Source organism: Crotalus tigris, unplaced genomic scaffold (genome assembly GCF_016545835.1).
Source record: "Crotalus tigris isolate CLP2741 ecotype Arizona unplaced genomic scaffold, ASM1654583v1 scf7180000017551.9496454, whole genome shotgun sequence".
In the NCBI taxonomy this organism is placed as follows: domain Eukaryota; kingdom Metazoa; phylum Chordata; class Lepidosauria; order Squamata; family Viperidae; genus Crotalus; species Crotalus tigris.
Window position 1 is genome coordinate 7,385,441 of NW_024096469.1, and position 23,431 is coordinate 7,408,871.

At 39.8% G+C, this 23,431-nt stretch overlaps 1 protein-coding gene across 1 annotated transcript in view; it reads left to right on the top strand.

Moving 5' to 3' along the window:
* Positions 1-23,431, top strand: part of LOC120309132 (E3 ubiquitin-protein ligase RNF213-like) — a 117,936-nt gene that overhangs the window by 27,187 nt on the left and 67,318 nt on the right. Inside the window, exons 14-24 of the mRNA XM_039346031.1 lie at positions 276-459; positions 1,687-1,845; positions 6,505-6,663; positions 6,969-7,561; positions 7,877-8,042; positions 12,060-12,277; positions 12,642-12,782; positions 13,211-13,372; positions 14,032-15,169; positions 22,578-22,771; positions 22,908-23,060. Coding sequence (XP_039201965.1) covers positions 276-459; positions 1,687-1,845; positions 6,505-6,663; positions 6,969-7,561; positions 7,877-8,042; positions 12,060-12,277; positions 12,642-12,782; positions 13,211-13,372; positions 14,032-15,169; positions 22,578-22,771; positions 22,908-23,060 — 3,267 coding nt within the window. The remainder of the gene's footprint in view (positions 1-275; positions 460-1,686; positions 1,846-6,504; positions 6,664-6,968; positions 7,562-7,876; positions 8,043-12,059; positions 12,278-12,641; positions 12,783-13,210; positions 13,373-14,031; positions 15,170-22,577; positions 22,772-22,907; positions 23,061-23,431) is intronic.

Sequence of the window (23,431 nt, forward strand, 5' to 3'; positions counted from 1 at the left end):
GAGGGCCTTCAAATCTTGCCCATGCATCGTTTTTCAGTTTATAGGATCCTTCATTCCCACAGAGTGGTGATTGTCCCTGTTGTAAGAACAGTATCTATCTCAGCGAGTGGAAGAAAAAATCCACATGGAAGGAAAAATACTTTTTCATTGGGGAAGTCCCATTATACGATATAATGAATTTTGTGACAACCTTGACAGAGGTGCAAAATCATTGTGTGATATATTGAATTCATTACTGCCTAATACTACATTCTTTTTTCCTATGTCTTTTCTAGAAACAACAGAATCTGCTTGAGTTGATATCTAAATATGATATGAACAAGCTGGGTAAAATTATATCTGCAGCCATCATAAAATCCTGGCCAAAGGATGATGCGGGGATGCCTTTGAGAGACTTTCAAAGTATACTAAAGCATCTGTTTGAATGGCAGGACAGCAGATACCTGTTTGTTTTCAATTGTATGTAAATCATTTACAGGATCCATTTTATAGTCAGAGGGAATATATAAATGATCAAAGTAGCTACATAACAGAAAATAGTTACATAATATAGAATAATGGAGGAGTTATATTGGATATTTCATACATTTGTATATTTGATACAAGCATATTGTATGAAATTATGAAATAGTAATCTGCTTCACAAATGTTCGTTGATATTTTAATTAAATGTATATATAGTATTTTTAATTTTTTTCCTGTTTGGCAAAAATAATAGAGTTACATCTATGGGCAGGGCTGAAAAATGAGATATAGGAAAGTATGCATGTAAGGGAGATAGGAAATTGAGAATACAGGATGTCCTCGACTTACGACTGTAATTGAATCCAGAATCATAGTCATACACTACATGACCTGACCCAGCTTTCTGACTGCATACTGGCTTTTCCAGGTGTGGTTGTTAAGTGGATTTAAGGGATGGAGGGAGGTGGGTAGTTCCCTTCCGTGCACAGAAGGGAACTACAGCTGTTGGCTGTGGAGAAGCAGCTCAGATCTTCATGATCAGAACTTTTCTCCAGCCCATTCATTCTCCTGCCTGCCTGCTGGAGACACTCCACCCCAAGTGGGGCAAAATCAATCTGTCAGGCAGCATTCTTTCTCTTAAAGAGGTTGGGTGAAAATGGACTAATTTTTTGCTCCTTCTTTGAGTCTCTCCCTTTCTTTGCTCAAAGAAGGAGGAAAAACTGCTTGCCGATGAGACTCAAGTCTCTCCAAGCAAGCAGCTTTTTTGCTGCCCCTTTAAGAGCAAAACTCTTCCTGACAAAGAAAGTTGAGTGTTTTTGTCCTCGAGGAGACTGGCTGAAAAACAGCCCTTTTTCAGCAAGCCCCCTGAAAAGAGCAGAGGCAGAGCCTTCCCAGGGTTAGCCAGTAGGGGAGACTGCAAATGGTGATCACATAGTTGCAGGGTGCTTGGCGACTCATCATGAGCATCCAGATTGCAGTCATGTGACCGTGATCGTAATCGTATGATCACAGGAGGGGGCTACATTGGCGGTAAGTTGGACACAAATCGTAAAGTCCTTTTAGCACTGTCATAATTTCAAACAGTTGCTGAACTAATGGTCATAATCAAGCACCTGTAAGTCATTTTGCATGGCATTGTTTTCAGATGACAAGAAAGAAGTACCTAACTTGAGCAATTTAATGCCCCCAAATCTTTCTTACTGTTTTTGATATGTTTAATAGGTGCAGAAGAAAACACTCTAAACAAATTTACTGATGAAGCTCGATCGTTAATGACTCTTGCTGAATTCTCGTTTCAAAATGCTGCTAATGAACTCGTAACAGGCCATATTCTGATTAAGGATCTGGAGCTAATTATAAAATATAAGACACAATTCATAAGTAAGTCCCTTTTGCTTATACCAGGGGTAGGCAACCCAAAACACTCAAAGAGCCACTTGGACCTATTTCCCACCGAAAACAAAACACTGGGAGCCGCAAAACCCTTTTGATATCTAAAATGAAGATAACAATGCATATATTCTTTTTTATCTTTATTATAGGTATAACATAGAGAACGTCAAGGTGGGGGATGGGAGCACAAACGCTAGAACGCATAGTGCTCAGACAAGCACCACCCGTGTGGATAAGGGAGAGGGGAATACAGAACAGGGAGAAAACATCGACCCACAATTAAAAGGGGTGAGAAGTACGTGGAGCCCTAGTGGAACGGAGGTTAACACTAAGAGAAAATCTAATGCCCCCGAGACCTGCAGCAGAAGGAAAGATGAAATGAGAGTAAATACCATCAGAAGGGAGGAGGAAATAAGGGTGTTAGCAAATCTAAATATTGACAATGAAGGGGCAGGTAGGAAGGTCCGAAAGAACGACAGAAGAGAACGCAGTACAAAGGAAACATCTGGAACACAAATTGACTGGCTGGGGCCGGTGACGCGGTCCAAGAGCCGGGTACAAATGTCAGCTAAACCTATTTAAGTCATCATTGTTAACTGGCTTTTTAGCCCTGACGATGTTGGGAGTTCCCAATGAAAGCTTGCCGATTTTAGTAAAGTATTTCTTACTTAAATCCTCCTGGTGGTCGCTTGTTATTTGTTATATATACATATACATATACATATACATATACATATACATATACATATACATATACATATACATATACATATACATATATATATATATATATATATATATATATATATAATAAAGGTAAAAAAGGATATATGCAGTGTTATCTTCATTTTAAATGTCAAAAGGGTCTCTCTCTGTCTCTCTGTCTCTCCCTCCCTCTCTCTCTCCCTCTTTCTCTCTCTCCCTCCCTCTCTCTCTTTCTCTCTCTCTCTCTATCTTTTTTCTCTCCCTCTCTTTCTCTCTTTCTCCTCCCTCCCTCTCTGTTTCCTCTCCCTCTCCCTCTTTCTTCGCTTTCTCTCTCTTGTTCCTCTCCCTTTCCCTCTTTTCTCTCCCTCTCTCTCTTTCTCTTTTTCTCTTTCCTCTTTCTCTCTCTTTCTCTCTTTCTCTCCCCCCCTCTCCCTCTCCCCGATCTTCTGCTCACCTGGCAAGCTGGCTTCAACCTGCTCTCCAAAAAGCTGATACACATTCTTATTGGGCTAGCTCAGGGGTAGGCAATCTCGGCTCTTTTATGACTCATGGACTTCAACTCCCAGAATTCCTGAGTCAGCATAGCTGGGCTAGCTAGCTCTCTCCTGCCCTTCCTGCTTCCTGTTTCCTGCAGAGACGCAGCAAAGAGAGGAGCCCCACCCAATAAGCTTTTCAGCCCGTCGGAGAACACCATGAGTCCACTCTCTTTTTTACACACACACACAAACACAAACACATACAGAGAGAGAGAGAGAGAGAGAGAGAGAGAGAGAGAGAGAGAGAGAGAGAGAGAGAGAAAAGGGAAGCGCAAGTGCCTCTCTCTGTCTCTGTCTCTCTCTGCAAATGGCAGAGGAGACTGGGAGCCGCAGGGGAAGACTCAAAGAACTGTATGCGGCTCCAGAGCCGCAGGTTGCCGACCTGTGGCTTATACTAATGGAGAGAGGGATGAATTGTGTGAATGTAGTTTAATTGCATGGTTAATTGGGTTTTATGAAATCATAAATCATAACTCACCAGGATAATAAAGAAATACATATTTTGTTTTTATGCGGAGTCATCTTAGAGCAGAGTTCCCCAATCTTCCCGTCTTTGCAGATCGGCAGGGCTGGGTAGGGGATGGTTCCATGCACACTTGTCGGCTGCTCCTGCAAATGGAGCTGCTGATCTTATACAGTGCTTTATATCAGAAAGGGACCTTGTGTAGTGGTCTAGCAGTGGGGGACACTCCCTAAAGAGGTGCATTTGGCTCCCATTCTCCCAGTCCTTAGGAAGGTGGCAAGCTCTTCTTTGTTAACTATTTTAATTATTGAATTTACCTTAGGTTTTTTATTTTAATTATAATTTGTTATGTTATATTGGTTTAATAATCCATTAAATAAATAATTGAAGCTGTACTTTTCTTAAACTGTTAAGTGAATTGCAGTACCATTATTCTTGTAGAACCCTGATGTGAGAAAAGAGGGCTGGGAAAGTATGCAGCAATGTTAGAAGTAAAGAACCTGGAGATAAGATTTCATTAATACTATAATTTATTTGCACTTCAGCCCAGGCTACAAAAGGGGGAGGGGAATTCACTTCGTGCTTTCAGACTTCTATGCAATCCATCCTTCCTTCCTTCCTTCTTCCCTCCCTCCCTTACTTGTGCCTGTCTATGAGGAGATTGATATCCTGATTAGCTACATTATCTCACTAAATTCAAATCACCACACACTTTATCTTTTGGCAGGCTTTCTTTTATTATCTCTAGACAGATTTTCCTAGCTCCCTCAGTAACTTACATAAACTTTTTGCTTCTAGGAACTTCAGCTTGGGGTGCTATCTAGTTCAACAGGATGTACCAGTTTGTTGTATTAGAATGGCTCTACCTTCATTTCAGATAGCTATGCAAGAGTATTATTCTTGTACCCCATATTATACTGTATGTATGTTGGGGTTCTTGGGTCCTCTAGTTGATTCCCACATTTTTTTAAATCATGAAGCCATTGAATGTGGGTTTGGGGGTGTCAGCTGAGGCATCAGCAAGATGCAGACGCTTACTCAATCCACTAGGGCAGTGATGGCGAACCTTTTAGAGCAGCGGTTCTCAACCTATGGGTCGCGACCCCATTTGGGGTCGATCGCCCATTTTTCGGGGGTCGCCAAAGGCGGCGATCCGCCATTTTTCACGGTGCTGTGCACGCGCGCCGCACATGGGGGTGGCACCGTGCACGCGCGCCGCGCATGGGGAGCCCCGCGCATGCGCATCGCGCATGGGGGCGGTGCCGTGCACACGCACTGCGCGTGGGGGGCGTCACGCATGCGCACCATGCAGGGGGCGCTGCCGCGCATGCACGCTGCGCGTGGGGGCCCTGCCCCCATGCGCGCGGCCCGCGCATGCGCAGAACGTTTGTGTGACGGGGTCGCCGTCACACAAACGTTGAGAAGCACTGTTTTAGAGACTGAGTGCCCAAACTGCAACCCAAAACCCACTTATGCATCGTCGAGTGCTGGGTGGGTGTGGCCTATTGGGTGGGCATGGCTGCGGTGGTAACGGCAGACTGGGTGGGACTAAAAAGTTCAATCAATCAATTCCAACTTTACAAGATCTTTTTTTTCCCGCAAGAAGTTGAAATTGAATGATTGAACCTTTTTTTTTTTTTTTGCACATGGAGGTGGAGGCCTAAAGTGAAAAGGTTTTATAAAACCCAGCTGAAGATCTAGGAATGGGGCGACGGCGTGGGCCCACAGAGAGGGCTCTGAGTGCCGCCTCTGGCACCCATGCCATAGGTTCGCCACCACTGCATTAGGGCAATCCTACCTGAACTGATACATCCTGTTGAACTAGACAGCACCACAAGTTGAAGTTCCTAGCAGCAAGTTACTGAGGGAGCTAGGAAAATCTGCCTAGAGATAATAAAAGAAAGCCTGCCAAAAGTTAAAGTATGTGGTGATTTGAATTTAGGGAGCCCGTTTGCCTTGAGATGTTAGTCCCGGAGTATAAATTCTTTACCTCTGTACAGAAACAAAGTTTTTTAAATGTGCCCACCCACATTTGTATAATTATTGGTTAATTTATACCAGCTTTGAACCACCCAGCTTTGGGCTGAGCCAACAATCTCCCATTGGGATTACTATGAGGGATTGCCTTTAAAACTAGGCCAGCTACTTCCACAAAACAGCTGGATTATTTATTGTAGCTAACTGATTTATCTTGATATGACAGTGCTTTATCATTTACACTGCCTAGAGTCCATTTTGAAACCCGGTAATAACTTTTAAATTCCTAAGCAATTTGACCCCAAGTTATTTGCAGTAATGATTCCTCCCGTATTTACTTAATAGCGCCATAAGGTCTTAAATTGAGACTTTTCACAAGATCCCCTGCCCACTGAGGATAGATGCTGACTGAAGAAAGAACCTTATGGGTCCAACTCATCTATGGAGCCATCTCACATAGGATACTTAAATTATGTTACATGCCATGAAAGATCTGTTCGCTTTTTTCCATGCAACTTAAGAAACATTTTAGAGATATGTACTGTTATACAGAATGCTAGGATGTTCTCATTTTGGACCATGCTAATGCAGCTGTGCCAGGGATGGAGGCTAATTTTGAAAAAAAATAAAATCTGGAAATTGGAACAAAAAAAATTGTTCCAAAAAAGTTGGAACAGAAGACAGTCTGTTTATGAGATGGTCTCAGATTGGCCTAGTTTAGAAAAAGACATATTATTCCAATGTCCCCTAGAATCTCCTTCCTAAAAATACTAAATTTTACACATTATTAGTGTTTTGGCATTTTAGAACTTCAGGATTATTGCTATTATGATTTTATATCTGTTTATCTGCTGTCTAGATGGGTTTTAGTGTTTTATATTGTTTATTGATTTTTGACTGTGCATTGTCTGATGAATCCTTAATCTGCTGGTGCAAAATAATAATAATTCCTAATTTTGATTACAGAATGCACAGAACAGTCACTCCCAAATGAATTACTTAAAGAACTGAAATTAGAAAAAGTTTTAGATCTGAGACGACAGGAAGTATTGCATGTCAAGAAGGAGCAAAAATATTTGGGAGTCCTTTTGGATATGTTGAGGAAGGTTCAGTGCTATTTAAAAGGTATATTTTTTAAATGACGATCATTTTAAAATCAGTGTTTATAGTTTCTTCTGCAAATTGCTATCTGATATTTCTTTGCAGTTATTGTTAATAATATCCTCCTAAAATAGAGCTTGAATATATGGAAGGATGAATGGGAAAGCAACTGAAAATTCTAACATGAGAGAAATGGAATAATACAAATATGAAAACACAAACTCTTTAGATTGGTGCTCTAAAATGAATCTTTGGGCAGGTTATATCAAATGCTTAAATGAACTGAAAATTACTATGCTCCAACATATATTTTTTCCCCCTTTTTAAAGTTGATTTAACTGAAGTGGAACAAAGGCACAGCGGAAATCTGTCACTGAAAACTTTGGATGCTCTTGTGAAAGTGAGAAAACCCACTTCATGCAGTGATGATGGAATAGGGACCTCTCTCCATTTGAATGCAGAGCTGAAAGTTGTATCTAAATGTGTGTATGATTATAAAGATAACCACATTTTCCTGCATTGCTGGGAGCAGGCAGCCAAGAGACTGATGAACAACATGGAGTATTCAGGCATTGATCAAACTCTAGATATGGAGGAAGTGTATGATTACTTATTTAATCCTTGTTACAAGGAGTTCCAAAGGATTTATGACAGCTTGAAATTGGGAGACATCACATTTGCTGAAGTGAATGCTCTCTTCAAAGATTTTAATAATCATTATGAAGAACTCAGACGTGATTTCCAAAGTATGCGCCAACTGCAGGATCAAGATAATGGAGAATGGATAGATGAACGGATCCAGCAGATCCAACAGTATCATGAATTGGATTTGGCATTGGATTCTGCTAAAGTTATCGACAAAGTCAAGGAAGTTTTGAAACTTACTGGTAATTTCGGTGTCCTGCAACAATTGCTGAACTTAGTAAGTACATCTCTTTAACTTGCCATTCAAAAGATAGTCCAGTAACCAAAAAGTTTCAGTCTCATAAAATTATAAAAGTATGATATGTAGTGGCTACATGCTCTACTGATATGGCCCTTAAGCTGCTGGAAATTACAAACCTCTGCTGTATTCCTACATTTCCTAAAAGGAATGGTATTTAGGGGAAAAAGTCAGTTCTGTGAATCTCTAAGACCGAAGGGATAAACAAAATTAGAAGTCTGTGGAACAAAGGGGGGAGGGAATTTGTGTGTTCTTAACATGCAGCCTTCTTATTATATGTAATTTATTCTTCAGACAAGTGAATTCCAGTCTTTTCAAGAGGAAAAGCTTTCTTCTATGAGCTCTTCCTTGATGCATGCTAAGAAACTGTTGCAAGATATTACTGAAAAACGTCGCCTGTGCCTTGAAGAGCTGGCACTTAGGAAGGAGTTCATCAACTGGGTCAAAGAGGCTTTGGAAGGTAAAACTGATATATCTCTGTTGTTTCCCCAAGGAAAGTTTTAACTGTGTGTTGGGTCGAGCTGTTGTATTCTCCACTCTGTTTATCAAGAAGACACCTGGACAGAGAAAACATAAGTTTTATTTATCTTTTTGAGTATTCTCTTTCTCTTTTCTCAGTCTGACATTTTTGTACTTATACACTTTCTCTCCTTTGGATGTACAATGAGGAACATACACATACTTGAATGTGTATTTCCTTTCTCTACTGTTACCCATCCAGAGATAAAGCATGAATTAAACCTTGACAAATAGAACATCTAGATCAGAGTTCCCCAAACTTTGGGCAGCAGGGCCCGGTTCTGTGGAGAGAGATTTTTCCGCCAACTGGAAGGTGCGTGGTTTTGTGTCTGCCTACAGCCTATGGATGGGGCTTTGTGTGGACCGGTTGCTGTCATGCTGCGGTCCGGTACTGGTCCATGGACTGGGGGTTGGGGACTCCTGATCTAGATGCACAATCGTGTGTAATCAAACAAAGTCACACATATGCTATTGTGAATAAATGCCGTAGAAAAAGATAAAGGTAAAGGTTAAAGAAATGTTTTCCCTTCAGATTCCTGTGTAGGAGGAGACCAGGTATGAGGCAATGACACCTATAGCTTAGGTCTCCTTGCCCTGCCAGAATGAGGAACTGGCCTTTTAAGAAGGAGCTAGGCTATCTTAGTATCATTGAGGACTCAAATGCAGAAGTGTTATATCACAAGGCTGAAAGAATGGAATGAGAAGGAGAAAAGCGAGCAGAGCAAAACCCAGAGGTTTCGAAGGTACAGTGGAGAACAAGAGGCCATCGGTGATAGCAGCAGCAGCAACAATAGAAAGATCAATGTTGGGGGTGGGGCAGAGAGATATTAAATGGTGTGGTGATGACAGGATCACTATAGGAGCCAGCAGCAGATTAATATTGGGTGGTAGCTACTAGACATGGGGAGTGTTGATGTAGGCAGCTGAGGAAGCTGAAAAGATGGCAACGTGAGCCCAAGCTATTGGCATCCAGGATGGGGCTGCCTAAAGCACCAGCCATTGGAGCCTGAGATGTTGTGAGATACCCCAGAGAATCCCAGGGTGCTGGAAACAACCAGACAGAGGCCAGTAGGTATGATGTAGCAGCCTAGGAAAAAAGTCTGCTGATATTTCAAAAGTTCTATCAAGCTACAAAGCCAAGAACCTGTTCCCAACCCAAAGTCTAAGTGCAGCAATATAATACTAACTGGGCATGCAGAGAACTGTGCTGTGATTTGGCCGACCTGAATAAAGATAATGAAAGAGTAATGAGTAAGACATTGTAAGAAAGATGGAACTAAGACATAGGATAAACAAAGATAAAGGCTATAATTAGATGAATGCTGGAAAAGAGTAATTCTGTATCAAAGTGAAGGTTATAGCTATAGCTTGTCTGTAAAGTGGTAATTATAAAAATACCCTATTCCTGGGAATCCATGTTACTTTATGCCTGAGTGCCCATAGCCCTAGGTTTAATCTACAATATATAGGAAAGTGGCTGATGAATATTTGGAGGGAGGAGGAAAGCTAGAAAAATAAGTAGTAATAGCAGCAGTAATTAATGCGGTTGGCACCATGTGAGGCTTAACATTATAGGATCACAGGAGATTGAGCAACAACATATCTTTCTTTGTATTAGTCCTCTCCATGGAACTAGTATACAGATACGATTACTGCACATCACTCTAAGGATCTCTTGGTAATAGAAGAATTTGGGTGCACCTGCTACTACTTCTGAACATCAACAAATAAAGATGTTGAGGACTGTTTTGTTTTCTACTTTTGGATTTCAGCCATAGCTGCAAGTGCTATTTTGTGGGATCAGCAGGCAAAAGCTTTCAGGGATTAGTACCCATGGTGGTTTTGTTTTGGAGGTGTGTTATGAAGAGTCTGAATTTGTTAAGACTGGAAGAAAGGAACGACAGGAATAGGCTACCCCTGGTCAGTCCAGTAATAGCAATAGCATTTAGACTTATATACTGCTTCATAATGCTTTACAGCTCTCTTGAGAGGTTTACAGAGTCAGCATATTGCTCCCAGTATGGGTGCAGTCTGGATCCTCATTCTACTGACATTGGAAAGATGGAAGGCTGAGTCAACCTTGAGCTGGTCAGGATCGAATTCCTGGAGTGAGCAGTGAGTTAGGTTGCAATATGGCATTCTAACCACAGCCTTATACACTGTACCCTGACCCTCCTTTCAGCTGGCAGCAGTGGCACTCTAGCTTTAGGCCAACTCAACACTGATCTGCTCTCCTTAAGTGTGTTAGAAAATGGTAAAATACTTCTGATTTTTCTGACTTCTCTGTATTCTAAAACTATTTCTCAATTAAGCAGCAAAATTTTCATACGGTATATTTCACATAGCTTGTTAATATTGAGAGGCCTATTTCAGTAGTGGATCGTGACTTTTTTCATGTTTGTAAAGAATTAAGGAAGATGACCTGGGATGAGCTTGTTCTCTACCATGGGATCTTCATGTATCTTCATATTCATGCAGACATCAAACAAAATAGTTTGCACTTTGCCTTAGAAACAAGGAGGAAGGAACAAGGGTCAGTTTGATTCCCTTAGAAAAACTCCCAAAGGAGAAGGAAAAGGCTGCAGATGGTCTAGTATCAATATCAGACAACTCTACTATAATGGTGAGTTAAAGCACCATCAGAGAGGATTCTGGGGAAAATAATTTGAATAATGGAGGAGGTGGCTGTCAGGTAAAGATGTGATGATGGCTAAAATGCCTGCTAAACCTGGACTGTGATTTATTGGCTTCAGCTTGGTTAATAAAACTGAAGGCTTTCCCCTAATTTGGATTTATGGTTGTTGAGAAAGATTGGGACAAGACTTACCAAAGTTTTGAGGGGGGAGGACTGGAGAAAAGAGAGATGAAGGGGAACAGCATGAAGCGGGACATAGCTAGATGACCCTGGGGTGCGCCTGAGAATGAAGATAAATGAAACAAAATCATGCGTGCTAGAGAATAACCAGCCAGTCATCTGCCATTTCATCAACCTGAAAGTGAAAGAGACCTAGTAATCCCTGGGAGCTTATGCCTGCTAATCAGTTTAGGAAGCCGTTTTCTTGAACCTAAAAGAATAGAACTAGTACTCATAAGCTGAGTGAGGTGGGTTTTCATCAACGTAAAGCTTTTTGGGAAAGTGAGGAGCAGCTATTTATGTAAGTGTATTGCTGCCTTTTAATTTTTTTTAATATACTAGTTATTTACTGCTCCAACTGAAATTTACTACATGTTCTTACATACTTTATTTACATAAATCAAGCTAAAGTGTAAATTTAAGGTATAAACAATGATGAAAAGTACAAACAGAAAAAAAACACCCTACATCACAGGTGTCAAACTCAATTGCGTATCGTGATGTAGTGCGACTTTTTTTACCTTTGCTGAGGCAGGATGGACATTGCCTGTGCATAACGTATCCGGCCTGAGGGCGGCCAGTTTGACACACCTGTCCTACATTAATTAAACTCCAGATTACAATTACTCTTGTTTTCCATTGCTTTCTTCTTTTAATTCAAAACTTACTACATTATCTAGTTTAATCATAATAATGATAAAACTTCAGGATCATTTGCCTTGCTTTATCTGGAAAAAAACTAATGTTTAGGGAACTTTGGAATGTTCTATTTCTCCTCTAAAATGTCCCAACAATTTTATATTAGTTAATTCTCTATTTAGAAGCAAAAACATTTAAAGTTCAGAGGACTAATTTCTAAAAATTGTTGAATCACATCTGGAACAAAGTAGCCAGTGTGGAATGGAACATTTCCAATGTTTTTCAGAATGCTGGGTTTTCACATGTCTATTATTGCATTATTATCATTATTGTTTATTTTTGTATAAAAAACAAAAAAAGCAATTATAAGCCATCCTAGAAAGCACTTCAATACATCCAGGGAAGCCGTTCATAGAATATAAATTTCCTTTTTACCTCACAAAGTGCTTTCTTCCTTTCCATTAGACAAAAATGAGCTGAAAGTGTTTGTGGAGCTGGCTTCAATATCTGCAGGAGAGAATGACATGGAAGTGGATCGTGTGGCTTGTTTCCATGATGCTGTGTTTGGCTACTCCTCCCTGCTGTATGATTTAAAGCAAGAGGCAGGATTTGAGGAATTCATGAAGTGTTTGGAGAATATATGGAAAGCTCTGGAAAGTGATCACAACCTTCCCGAGAAGCTGGTAATTACTGTAGCAGCCTTGTATCTTTCCATTACTCCCCTTTAAATGGCTGTGCATTTGATAAAGATGCTTTATGCTGATAGCATATTAATTAGTAAAAGTATTCTTTGAACCTGAAATCTACAAACCACTTAGGTGCTCTGCATTCAAAGAGAAACATGGAGTTATGTTTTATAAAGTCTAGTTTGCATATTATGTCAATTGGCGATTTTAGTGAAATTAAACTTAGGTAAAATATGCTTGAAAGCCCAAAAAACAGTGGGGTAGAAATTTTAGAATGTCTGCTTCAATTTTGTCTATTTTACCCGACTTAGGAAAGATACAAGCTAATGGGAATATTCCTTATCATATGTTCTCCCTATAGCGTGATTCTGCAAGATACTTGGATTGGTTAAAAACTATCAAAGAGAGTCATGGCTCTGTGGAGTTGTCTTCTATATCCCTGGCAACCAGAATCAATGAGAAAGGAATCTACAGAATTAAGGCCCCAGTAGAGGGACAGAAGGTGAGACATTGCTTAAAAATGATTCCCCAAAACAGGTCTGTTTTTTCTTATTTTCTGCTAATTTCCACAAAACTATTTTTAAATGTTCTTTGTGCATTTAATTTGTTTGCCTCTACTGCTGAACCAGCTCTATTTACGTGGTGTAAAATAAAATAAGGATTAAACACCGAATACAGTAATATATGAAAAGGATATTATTGCATTAAATAGCCTGCTTGTAATGAAAAGGAGTTAGCAAAAAAAAGGTATTCATGCAATTTTTACCTCCATCAACATTTTAAATTGCATTTCAACTATATTACAATCATGTTTAAGTATGCTTATTAATAAATTGCTTTTTTATGAGTGTCTAATGTTTACTGAATTAATATATTTTAAAAATGGGCAGTCTTCATTATGTGCTTGTATATATTATGTTTTGTTGTAAGGTTTGCCTGGATACTGTTCTGGACCTGACTATCCATGAAAGTCATGGGGACCAAGAGAAGATTCGGCAGTATTCTCTGGAAGAGCTTCAAGAACTGATGAACAAGTTGATGTTGATGTCTGGAAAAGAAGAACAAAGTGCACAAGTGGAGAAATTTTCTGAAGTAAGCTTCCTGATGCTAATTAAGAGGAATTGATGATTTTATATACCCAAAGTGTTTAAAATAGATATATTTTGTATATAAAGATTATTGCTTGTCTCTCAGTTGTAATAGCTATTACAATAGCTGTAATTGTAATGGTCAGGAGGTTTCTTTGGGGAAAATGGGATTGTTTCATCTCTTTGTGATATTATATATGTCTCATATCAGACTTTTGGATGGTAAAGCACATAGACACACAATTTGTAATCATTTCTAGTAATAGTAAAATTGTTTCATTGCTACTACAGTGATGCAGTATTGTAATATCACAATGATCCCATTCTCATAGTCAGACATGGGCCTATGTCTTATTTTTTGGCCCTTTCCTGGATCTCTCACGCTTCCACAGTTCTATGCTCTTTTTTGTCTACTCACATTTCTTCCCCCCATTTACAGCAGCAAATATGGTCTTAATGGTTTCTCATAGCTTATTTATGAGCTTATTTGTTAGAGCATAGAATGGACAGGACTTGGGAGCTGCACAGAAAATGCATATGGATTGCATATCTGTATTCTAAATAATCAAAAGTTGATTGAGGCTACATATATATTGTATAGATTGCTTAATAATGATTTGGATTCAATCTACTGTTGTGTTTTTGTATGTATTCTTCACTCAGGTATTTTCCAATATTCGAAGATTCGCATTGTCCTTCATGAACCTTTATTCTGCTGGAAACATGCTTTTCCGAAACTGGATTGCTAACATATATTGCTCACCTGAAAGTCGTTTTTGCATTAATATGAACTTTAATTTAAATTCCATCTGTGGGCTTTGTGGAAGTGGAGATGTGGCAAAGGTTCTGCCAGCCATGTGCAGGAAGATGGAGAGTTTTCTGGAGAGATGGAATCAGTTCATGTCTGAGAAGCGATCCCAGTATTTTTATCTGAATTATTACATGGCTAAACAGCTTGTATATTTATGCAAGGAGCTTGGTTCGGGGGAACCCAGTGAGTCTGCCTTAATGATGCTGTCTTTCATAAAACACAACTGCAGTAGACAAGATACTGATAAAGTCTCCAAACTAGTGGTATCTAAAATACCAAAGAGTTTTGATGTAACATATGGACACCAGGCAAGTAGAAGAGAGGTGACTGAACACTTGGAGGAAATCTGGGGGTCCTACATGGAGAACATGGGTTTATTTCTTCCACACTGCTTTGATTTTGAAACTCTTGGTAGATTCCTATCTACTTTGGCAGATTTAGAGAGAAGGAATATTGAGCGAATGTTACCACAAGGTCTTCATTCTAGACAGCCCAACCTCATTCTTTGCCATCGCTCTGAAATTTTGGTTTCTACAATTTCCATCTATATGAACAATCCAGAAGAGACGCTACCCTCTTATGATGAAGTCTTATTGTGTACACCACAAACCAGCTATGAGCAGGTGGAATTGTTTATGAGGCGATGCCTTACTCCAAACAAGAAAGAAAAGAAGATTTATACCTTACTCTTTGCAGATGAGTTGAGTTACGATGTTGGCTATAAGTTAGAGGAACTATACCAAAAACTACATTTAAAACATACCAGTGACTATCAATTAGTGATATTCTGCAACTGTGAGAGAGAAGACCGCTATATCCCCTCTGTCTTTAGTAATTTCATCATTCACATGACCCCTCTTCGGCCCCTAAAAGACATCCAAAGTTACCTCGGGAATCATTACAAAGCTACTGAGCTTGGAAATCCATCAACTTCCATATTCAAGAATAACATGTGTGTTGGGATTGTATCTTCTGAAAGAGCTGGAATGGGTGAGAAAACCAAGTTCAAACACCTCCGATCTTGGATATATAATCATAGTTTAGCAAGAAAATGATCTATATTAGTGTAGTAGTTAATAATTAATATTATTAATTGGGCTTGTTTATAAAAATCTGTTTCAAACCATGTACTATTCTTGTAGAAAACGAAAGGACTTTTACGAATTCCAGAGGGTCTTAGCAGAGAGGTTTATTGTGCAGGTTCAGAAGCAATAGCAACAAGCAATTCTGAACCTCGAGGGTGGGTTCAGACTTCAGTTTTATACTTTCCTTTTCTCAGGAACAAAGGAATACACATTGAAATACACATTGTAATACATTAGGTTCATTTCTAACGGGTATACAATGGAGAGTTTGCTACATACATTGTATCCATGTGCAACGCACATTAGGTTAGTCACATACTACTAACACAGCACTATTCTAGTAATTATGCAGACACATCATTATTCTAGTGATTGTTCATTATTCCACATTATTCCCCCCTTTGGAAGTTTTCTTACTTAAACTTCCATCATTCTTCCTCCAATTCAGGATCTTTAGAGGGCAACATTTTATATTCCCATAAAGCTAACATTGTTTCATGTTTTGCAGTTAATTGGGCTGTACTTTCTGAGATCCTTCGAATCTTTGCTACAACACAGGGGAGTAAGCAGGGAATCAAAATACATCCTAGAATTAACAAGACTGCTATAACTATGATGGTTTGTAGGCCTGGTAACTTTGGCCACCATCCTGAAAATATGTCTTCCAAATTAAATCCTTTCCAGGTTTGCACTGGAACGTGAGCTAGTTTGACCATTTTGTCTGTTATGTCCTTCAACACTTTTCCACTTTCATCTATTTCGATGCAACAGTTTGTTAGATTGAATTTTCCACATACCCCTCCTTCTTTGGCCAACAGATAATCTAAGTCTAACCTATTTTGCATAATATATGTCCTGGATCTCACATTTTCTTTGGCTAATTCAGTTAGTCCCTTCACAGTCTCATTAGTAATTAATTCTACCACCGCTTATAACCTAATGAGCCTGTTGAGCATATAAATAGGGGTACGGTATCCATACATTCCATCCTCATGTCTTCCACTGTGTGTAGAGAGACAGTTTCTGGAGTGTCTCAGCAAGATCTGATGTTCACACCGTGTGTTGAGAACCCGTTCCTGGTAGGGTTCAACAGGGTGTATTTCTTACAAATTTTAACACTAAAGGTTTGTCTGTTTTATCCACCTTGTAAGTTACTGGATCGGCAGGTGCAGCTGCTTTCAGTCTACTCCAGTGAACCCATTACTTTCCCTCCAAGGTTTTCACTGCCAATGGAGAACACATGACAACAGTATATGGTCATTTCCATCTTGGGCTCAAGAGATCTGATTTCCAGTGTTTTATCCATTATCTCCTGGTTTGAACCCATATGTTGCCGTGACCACTGGAGGGGGTTGTTGTTCCATCATATAATGGCACAAATTTGAACAGCTAAATTATGAAGCTGTAACTGGTGTAACAATTTCTGTTGATCTATTCCCCCCTTATGAGCCAAGTCCGGCCAAATAGACAAGGGGGACGGCCAAAAATGAGCTCATAAGGGCTAAGTTGCAATTTAGTGTGGGGGGCCAGTCTGAGTGCATACAAAACCATAGGCAAAACGTCTGGCCAATGGAGATGAGTTTCCAAACAAAATTTGGTAATAAGGGTTTTAATCATGCGATTAGCACGTTCCACCCTACCAGCTGATTGGGGGTGAAAAGCACAATGAAATCTCCACTTAATACCTAATGCCTTGGCTAAAGCCTTATTAATCTGATGTACGAATTCAGGGCCATTATCTGATGAAATCCTAGAAGGGCAACCAAATCTAGGAATAATTTCTTTAAGAAAGATTCTGGCAACCTGTATAGCTTTCTTATTTGCAGTCGGAAAGGCCTCAGTCCACCCTGAATAGGTATCGATTATGACTAGCAAGGCTACATATTTTTTACTCCTAGGCATATCAGTAAAATCAACAATGACATAGTCCATTGGAAAATAAGCAATTGGTTGTTGACCAGGCGGTACTACCGTCCTTGGCGTGCATTGGTTTGAGCACAAATGGAACATTGAGAACATACTTCGGCCGTTAGTGAAGAAGCAAAGGGAAGATAGAAAAATCGTTCAAGCTGCTGTAATAATGCAGTTTTTCCCAAATGATGTTGCTTATGGGCCTGAAAAATAAGGGGGCAGGCAAGCGCAACAGGAACAGCAATGCGTCCATTGGGAAGGGTGTATCAGCCTTTAATCAGTTCGGCTTGTACATCCTTCTTCAACTTTTGGCTTTCCTCTTTCGTATATGTAGGATCAAGTTTTTCCAAGTAAGTGTCTAAATACATGAACCTGGTGACATCTGACTGGAGGGCGGGGCCTTCTAACGCAGCTATTTTGGCTTCTTTGTCTGCCTTCCTATTGCCCTGGGTAATAAGGCTTGAGTCTTTTTGATGTCCAGGACAATGGATGATAGCAACATTAGACGGTAACTGCGCCACCTTAATAAGTCTTTTAATCAAAGTTGCATATTGGATGATCTTGCCTGTGGAGTCCAAATATCCTCTTTCTTTGTAGATGGCAGCATGTGCATGAATTGTCAAGAATGCATACTTACTGTCCGTATACACATTTAAAATCATTCCTGCAGCAATTTCCAATGCTCGGGTTAGGCCTTAGGGCATATAATTCTGCAAATTGTGCACGTGCTTGGCTAGGTAATTGTGCTGATTCTAAGTTGTAGTTTGAGAAACTATTGCGTACCCAGATTATCTAATTCCTTGATCCATAAAGCTGGATCCATCGGTAAACCACTGAAAGTCTGGATTATGCAATGGTTGGTCCGTAAGGTCAGGTCTGCAAGAATATTGTAGTTCTATTGTTTGCATGCAGTTATGCACTGGCATAGTCGAATCTGGTATTGCCATAAGAGTGGCTGGATTGAGAGTAGAGCACTGTTGCAGTGTAACTTGTGGATTTTCTAATAAAAGAGCCTGTATCTTATGCATCCTTTGATTGCTAATGTATAAATGTCCCTTATTGTCAATAATTGTCTGCAGGGCATGACTAGTAGAAACAGCCACCGGAGCAGAAAAGGGTAACTTATTTGCCTCCTGTAGTAACAGCATAACTGCTGCTAGAATTTTTAAACATTGTGGCCATCCTTGTGCTGCCATTCTAATTGCTTTGACAGAAAGCGACTGGGCGATTCCAATTTCCCTGCTTTTGGGTGAGGACTCCTAAAGCTACATTCTGTCTCATATCGACATAAAGTGAAAATGACCTAGATATATCAGGTAGTCCTAGAGCTGGCGCGTAGTAAGGGCTTGTTGAAGGTGTTTCATTGCTTGGGTTTGCTCTTGTTGCCACAAAAGAGGTTCCTTTTCTGGTCCTCTTAAAACTTGGTACAATGGTTTAGCTGTGAGAGCGAAATTAGGAATCCAAATTCCACAGAAGCCTGTAATCCCTAAAAAGGCTCTAACTTCCTGTTTTGTTTGGGGGATGGGAATCTGTAACACAGCTTGCTTTCTCTGGGGGCCCAGAGTTCTCTGTCTTTGTGATAGTTCATAACCTAAATACATTACAGTCTTTTGAACTAATTGTGCTTTCTTTTTTCTTCTTCAGTTACTACCATTAGGCGCCATATTTCTTCCACTGGGTGGCGACTTGAATTAATTGCTTCCCAAATAGTTGCCTTTAACTTATTTAACAAATCTCTGCCCAATAATGGGACTGGACAGTCTCGGACATATAAAAATTGATGTTTAATGATTCCTTGTCCCACTTGGCATGTTAGGGGTTCCAGGAGTAGTCGAGATTGAGTTTCTCCGGATACTCCCTGAATTTGGATGGTCTGGCTTGCCAATAGATTTATTTAGGACCGATCTGGTAGCTCCTGTGTCAACTAACATCAGGACAGTCTGTCCTCCCACCCGTATTTTAACAATGGGCTCCGGAGGTGGGACCATAGAACCCGGTCCTCTTCAGTCTCCCCATTCCATGTTGGCTAAACCGATCATGTTTTCTTCTCTTTCTTCCGTCTGACTGGGATAGGCTGGACGCCCTCTTCCCCTGCAACTTCCTTGGAAAGTCCCTCTAAATCCTCTTCCTCTTCCATACTGGCGAGATTGCCCCTTAGGTTGGCCATTCCTCTGGGGGCACTCCCTTTGCCAGTGTCTTTCCTGTTTACAGATGGCACATTGGTTGGGTCCAATACGCATACCGCCCAAGGCCACTGCTAACATTTCAACCTTCTTTTTCTCTTTCTGATCTGACTTACGCTCTTCTTCTTTTTCACGGTTACGGAACACTTTCTCAGCTATTTCCATGATCTCTGCTATATTCTTCCCTAATGCCCCTTCTGTGCGTTGTAACTTTTTCTTTATATCTGGGGCACTTTGGGTGATAAATCTTTTGATTAGGAGAGGGCGATTTTGTGCCACCTCCATATCAAGACCTGTATTTATTTTATAAGCTTCTATCAGTCGGCTGAGAAAAGTGGTTGGTGACTCATTTTTATCTTGCCAAATTCTAGTTACTGCAGCATAATTAACTAGACGAATTGCGGCTTCCCTCAGGGCTTCTAAACATAAAAGCCGATAATTCCACAACAAAGTTTGATGTCATACATCGTTAGCATTCCAGTCTGGTCTTTCTTCTACTGCTTTGGTATCCCTGTCTGCCTGATAATTCACTCCCCCATCAGGGTGTCGGCGGTCAAGTACTTTTAATTTACCTAATCTATATTTCTCTCTCCCCTCCATATCCAGTAAAGTAGAAATAAGTTGTTGTATATCATCCCACGTGGGGTTATACATCTGGATAATGATGGAGAATAGGTCTATTACTTCTTGAGGTTTTTCTGAAAATGGTCCATATTGCTGACACCAATTGAGTGGATCAGTAGTTGTAAAGGGAACATACTGGAGCATTGGAATATTGGCGTTGTTTGGTCCAGGGACCAAAACTTCTCTTAGAGGGGCTATCATTTCTTCTATTTTTACCCTTGTTTTACTTCTAGTTCACCTAGAAACTGATGTTTTGCTGTCATCGCTATCCAAGTCCTGGTCTTCCTTCTGAACGGTTTTATCTTTTTTTATCTTTCTTTTCACACCGGCTTCTGGTTGAAGGTGGACTTCATTCCTTTCAACCGGAGGGGGTGGAATTTGCGGATATATCCCCCCTTCTATTCTTTTAGGAACATAGGGCGGGGGCCTGGCAACTTCCTCCATTTCTTCTTGGCTCAAAATCTTAGCTTTTGTCTGAGGTTTGGCTTTTTGGTTTGCCAAATATATTTTAGCACATTCTATCTGACATTTTGCTAACCATCGAGGGTTTTTTTCAACATTGATCTGCCATTGGTCTATATAGGGATATTGGTCCCAATGACCACTTCCAGTCACAATTTGATGAACCTGTGCCACGAGTTTGGGATTCACCGATCCCTCTTTGGGCCACCCTACGCCAAAGGTGGTCCATTCAGATTCACAGAATCTTTTTAACATGGCTGGATTTGGTCGTGGGTCCCCATAGTCCCTAGAAAAACCCTTTTTGAAATTTCCTAACGTACACTGAAGCGGCGTCTGACCAATGCCCTTCTTAGTCTGGTTTCCACCCATTTCTCCTTAACACACTACCACCGACCTGGGGTGCTGGACGTTCCAATGGTCACTCTTCAGGAAATGCGATGGTTTAACCACCCACACAATCCTACCTGTTGAAGACTTAAGGACGCCGCCTTGTCTTTTACGGGGTGATCAATCCCCTCTTCTGATCCAAACGGGATCAGGTATCCCCTTTTATAATACTTTCCTACAGGCGTTCCAGACCCTTCCGCAGATTCAAGACCCATCTGCTACCCTCGGTGGATCCTTGACTGGAGTGCTTCGCTGGTGGGTGTATTCCCCTCCCTTCCCATCGAGGTCTCCCCATAGACAAAGGCCACGGAGCCAGCTTGGAGGAGTCGTCGTTAGGAGAGGGGCTCCCCACCAGGGCAGTCCATCTGGAAGGTCAACGGCCTCTTCCTAAAAGTCCCAGCGGAATCGCCAAAATTCTTGTGGAAAACGAAAGGACTTTTACGAATTCCAGAGGGTCTTAGCAGAGAGGTTTATTGTGCAGGTTCAGAAGCAATAGCAACAAGCAATTCTGAACCTCGAGGGTGGGTTCAGACTTCAGTTTTATGCTTTCCTTTTCTCAGGAACAAAGGAATACACATTGAAATACACATTGTAATACATTAGGTTTGTTTCTCACAGGTATACAATGGAGAGTTTGCTACATACATTGTATCCATGTGCAATGCGGATTAGGTTAGTCACATACTACTGACACAGCACTATTCTAGTAATTATGCAGACACATCATTATTCTAGTGATTGTTCATTATTCCACATTACTATTATGTTAATAATAGTAGCAGTTTATGGTTAAGTAGTGCTATAGTTAATTGGAATTGTGATTTTAATTAACATGTAATGTGAATAGTTCTAAACTTCTTGCCCACTACACCGGAGAACTAGAGAAAAAAAGGAATACATAAAAGTGATCTAGTTTAGAACTTATTTATATTATTTCTTTATTTATCTGAATTTATTATAACTGGCTAAATCCAAAGGACTGAGGAGTAGAAGCTGAGGAAGTAAATGTTTGTGAGCTTCAAATTTTGGCCTATTGAGAAAGCACTTTCTTTGTAAGTGTATGTTTTAAAGCCTTTGCACTTTTATGAACAATAAAGAAACAAATCAACAATAACAAAAAAAAGAAACATCTTCCTCCTGTTAAAAAGCTCAGAAAAGAAGTAAAAAATCTCCAGGTTCAATGCCCTTATTGTTCTGCCCCACAATCTTTGCAACTCTATGATGTGTGGTCCTCAGTCACTGTATTTAGTTTCTTCAGTTAAAGAAATAGTGTGTTATATTTTGTTATATGTATGAAAAATACAGATTCACAAGTCCTGCCCATCCATACCTTCATTGTAAGCACTAAATAACAATCTTATCTAACAGAAGCCATTCTTGTGAGATAGAAATACATATGTTTGGTGATTTGATATTTCAGCAAGCCTGTATGCATGATAGAAACACTATACATTTTTATGGGGCCACAATGATAGATTCAGTATTTCAGCAGTATACTGCTAAATTCAGCAGAAACATTTTGAAAAGTTACTTTTGAAAAGAAGCAAATGGAATTTTAAAAAAGTTTTAATTTATTCTGATCTTTATTTTTAAATGGATTGGTTTTCTTTGATGTTCCCTATATTCTCTATATTAGTTGCTAGGCATTTGTATAGACTGTGTGAGTTCTCAGTCTCAAATGAATTAGTTATTTTTTTTAATTTTTCCTGTCAATATCTTAAATGCTTTTTTTGTTAAAAACTATAGGAAAGTCTCTCTATATAAAGAGGCTGCATCAAAAAATGAAAGAGCAACTGCAAGGACACAGAGTTCTTTTAAGAACTATTCGGCTGATTGATCTTCATGTGAATGAAAGAAAAATCCTGAACTCTCTGTTTCTACTCCTGGACCAAAAGTCCCAGAAACGGCCTATGATTCTGCATTTTGATATTACTTCTTCTGTGAGTATGTCACAGTTTTGACTGATGAAATTTTCCTTTTCATCCAATACGTCCTTTTATGAGAAGATATTCTTATATCTAGAGGAGGAACATCCCTGTTTATTTGTATGGACCTTATGTTTCTGTATTCTTCCAGGTTCAGACTGGAATTTCAGAATTTTTGTTCAAGCTCTTCATCTTACGGTATCTGGAAGATACAGATGGGAAAATTTGGCTCCGGAAACAGTGCCACCTCTATGTTGCAGAAATTCTGCAACCGTCCCCCTCACCCAAAAAACAAAGAGGATCTGTAAGTACATCCAGAGGCATAGAATATATATTTGCTGTGTTTTTAGTATTTTAGAGCAGGATTTCAAAACTGGTTTCTGTAAGACAATGGAGAAAATAGGGATTTCCCCTTAGTTGTGCCTATGGAATGTCTTAAGGGGAAAAAAACTACAAGGGACAGAGGGAAAAACATCTGGGATTAAAGTGAAAGTGTCTGCAAGGGACCCTTAAAGAGATTTTCCCATACTCTCTTGTAGCAAAGAAATAATTCTGTTTGTAGTAATTACAATTCTGCAGTATTGACAAACCATTTCCATAGTACAAAATGAAAATACTGTGGAAAACGGAGCTTGTGAAATAGGAGAATAAATTCAAAAAACCTTTTGACTGTAT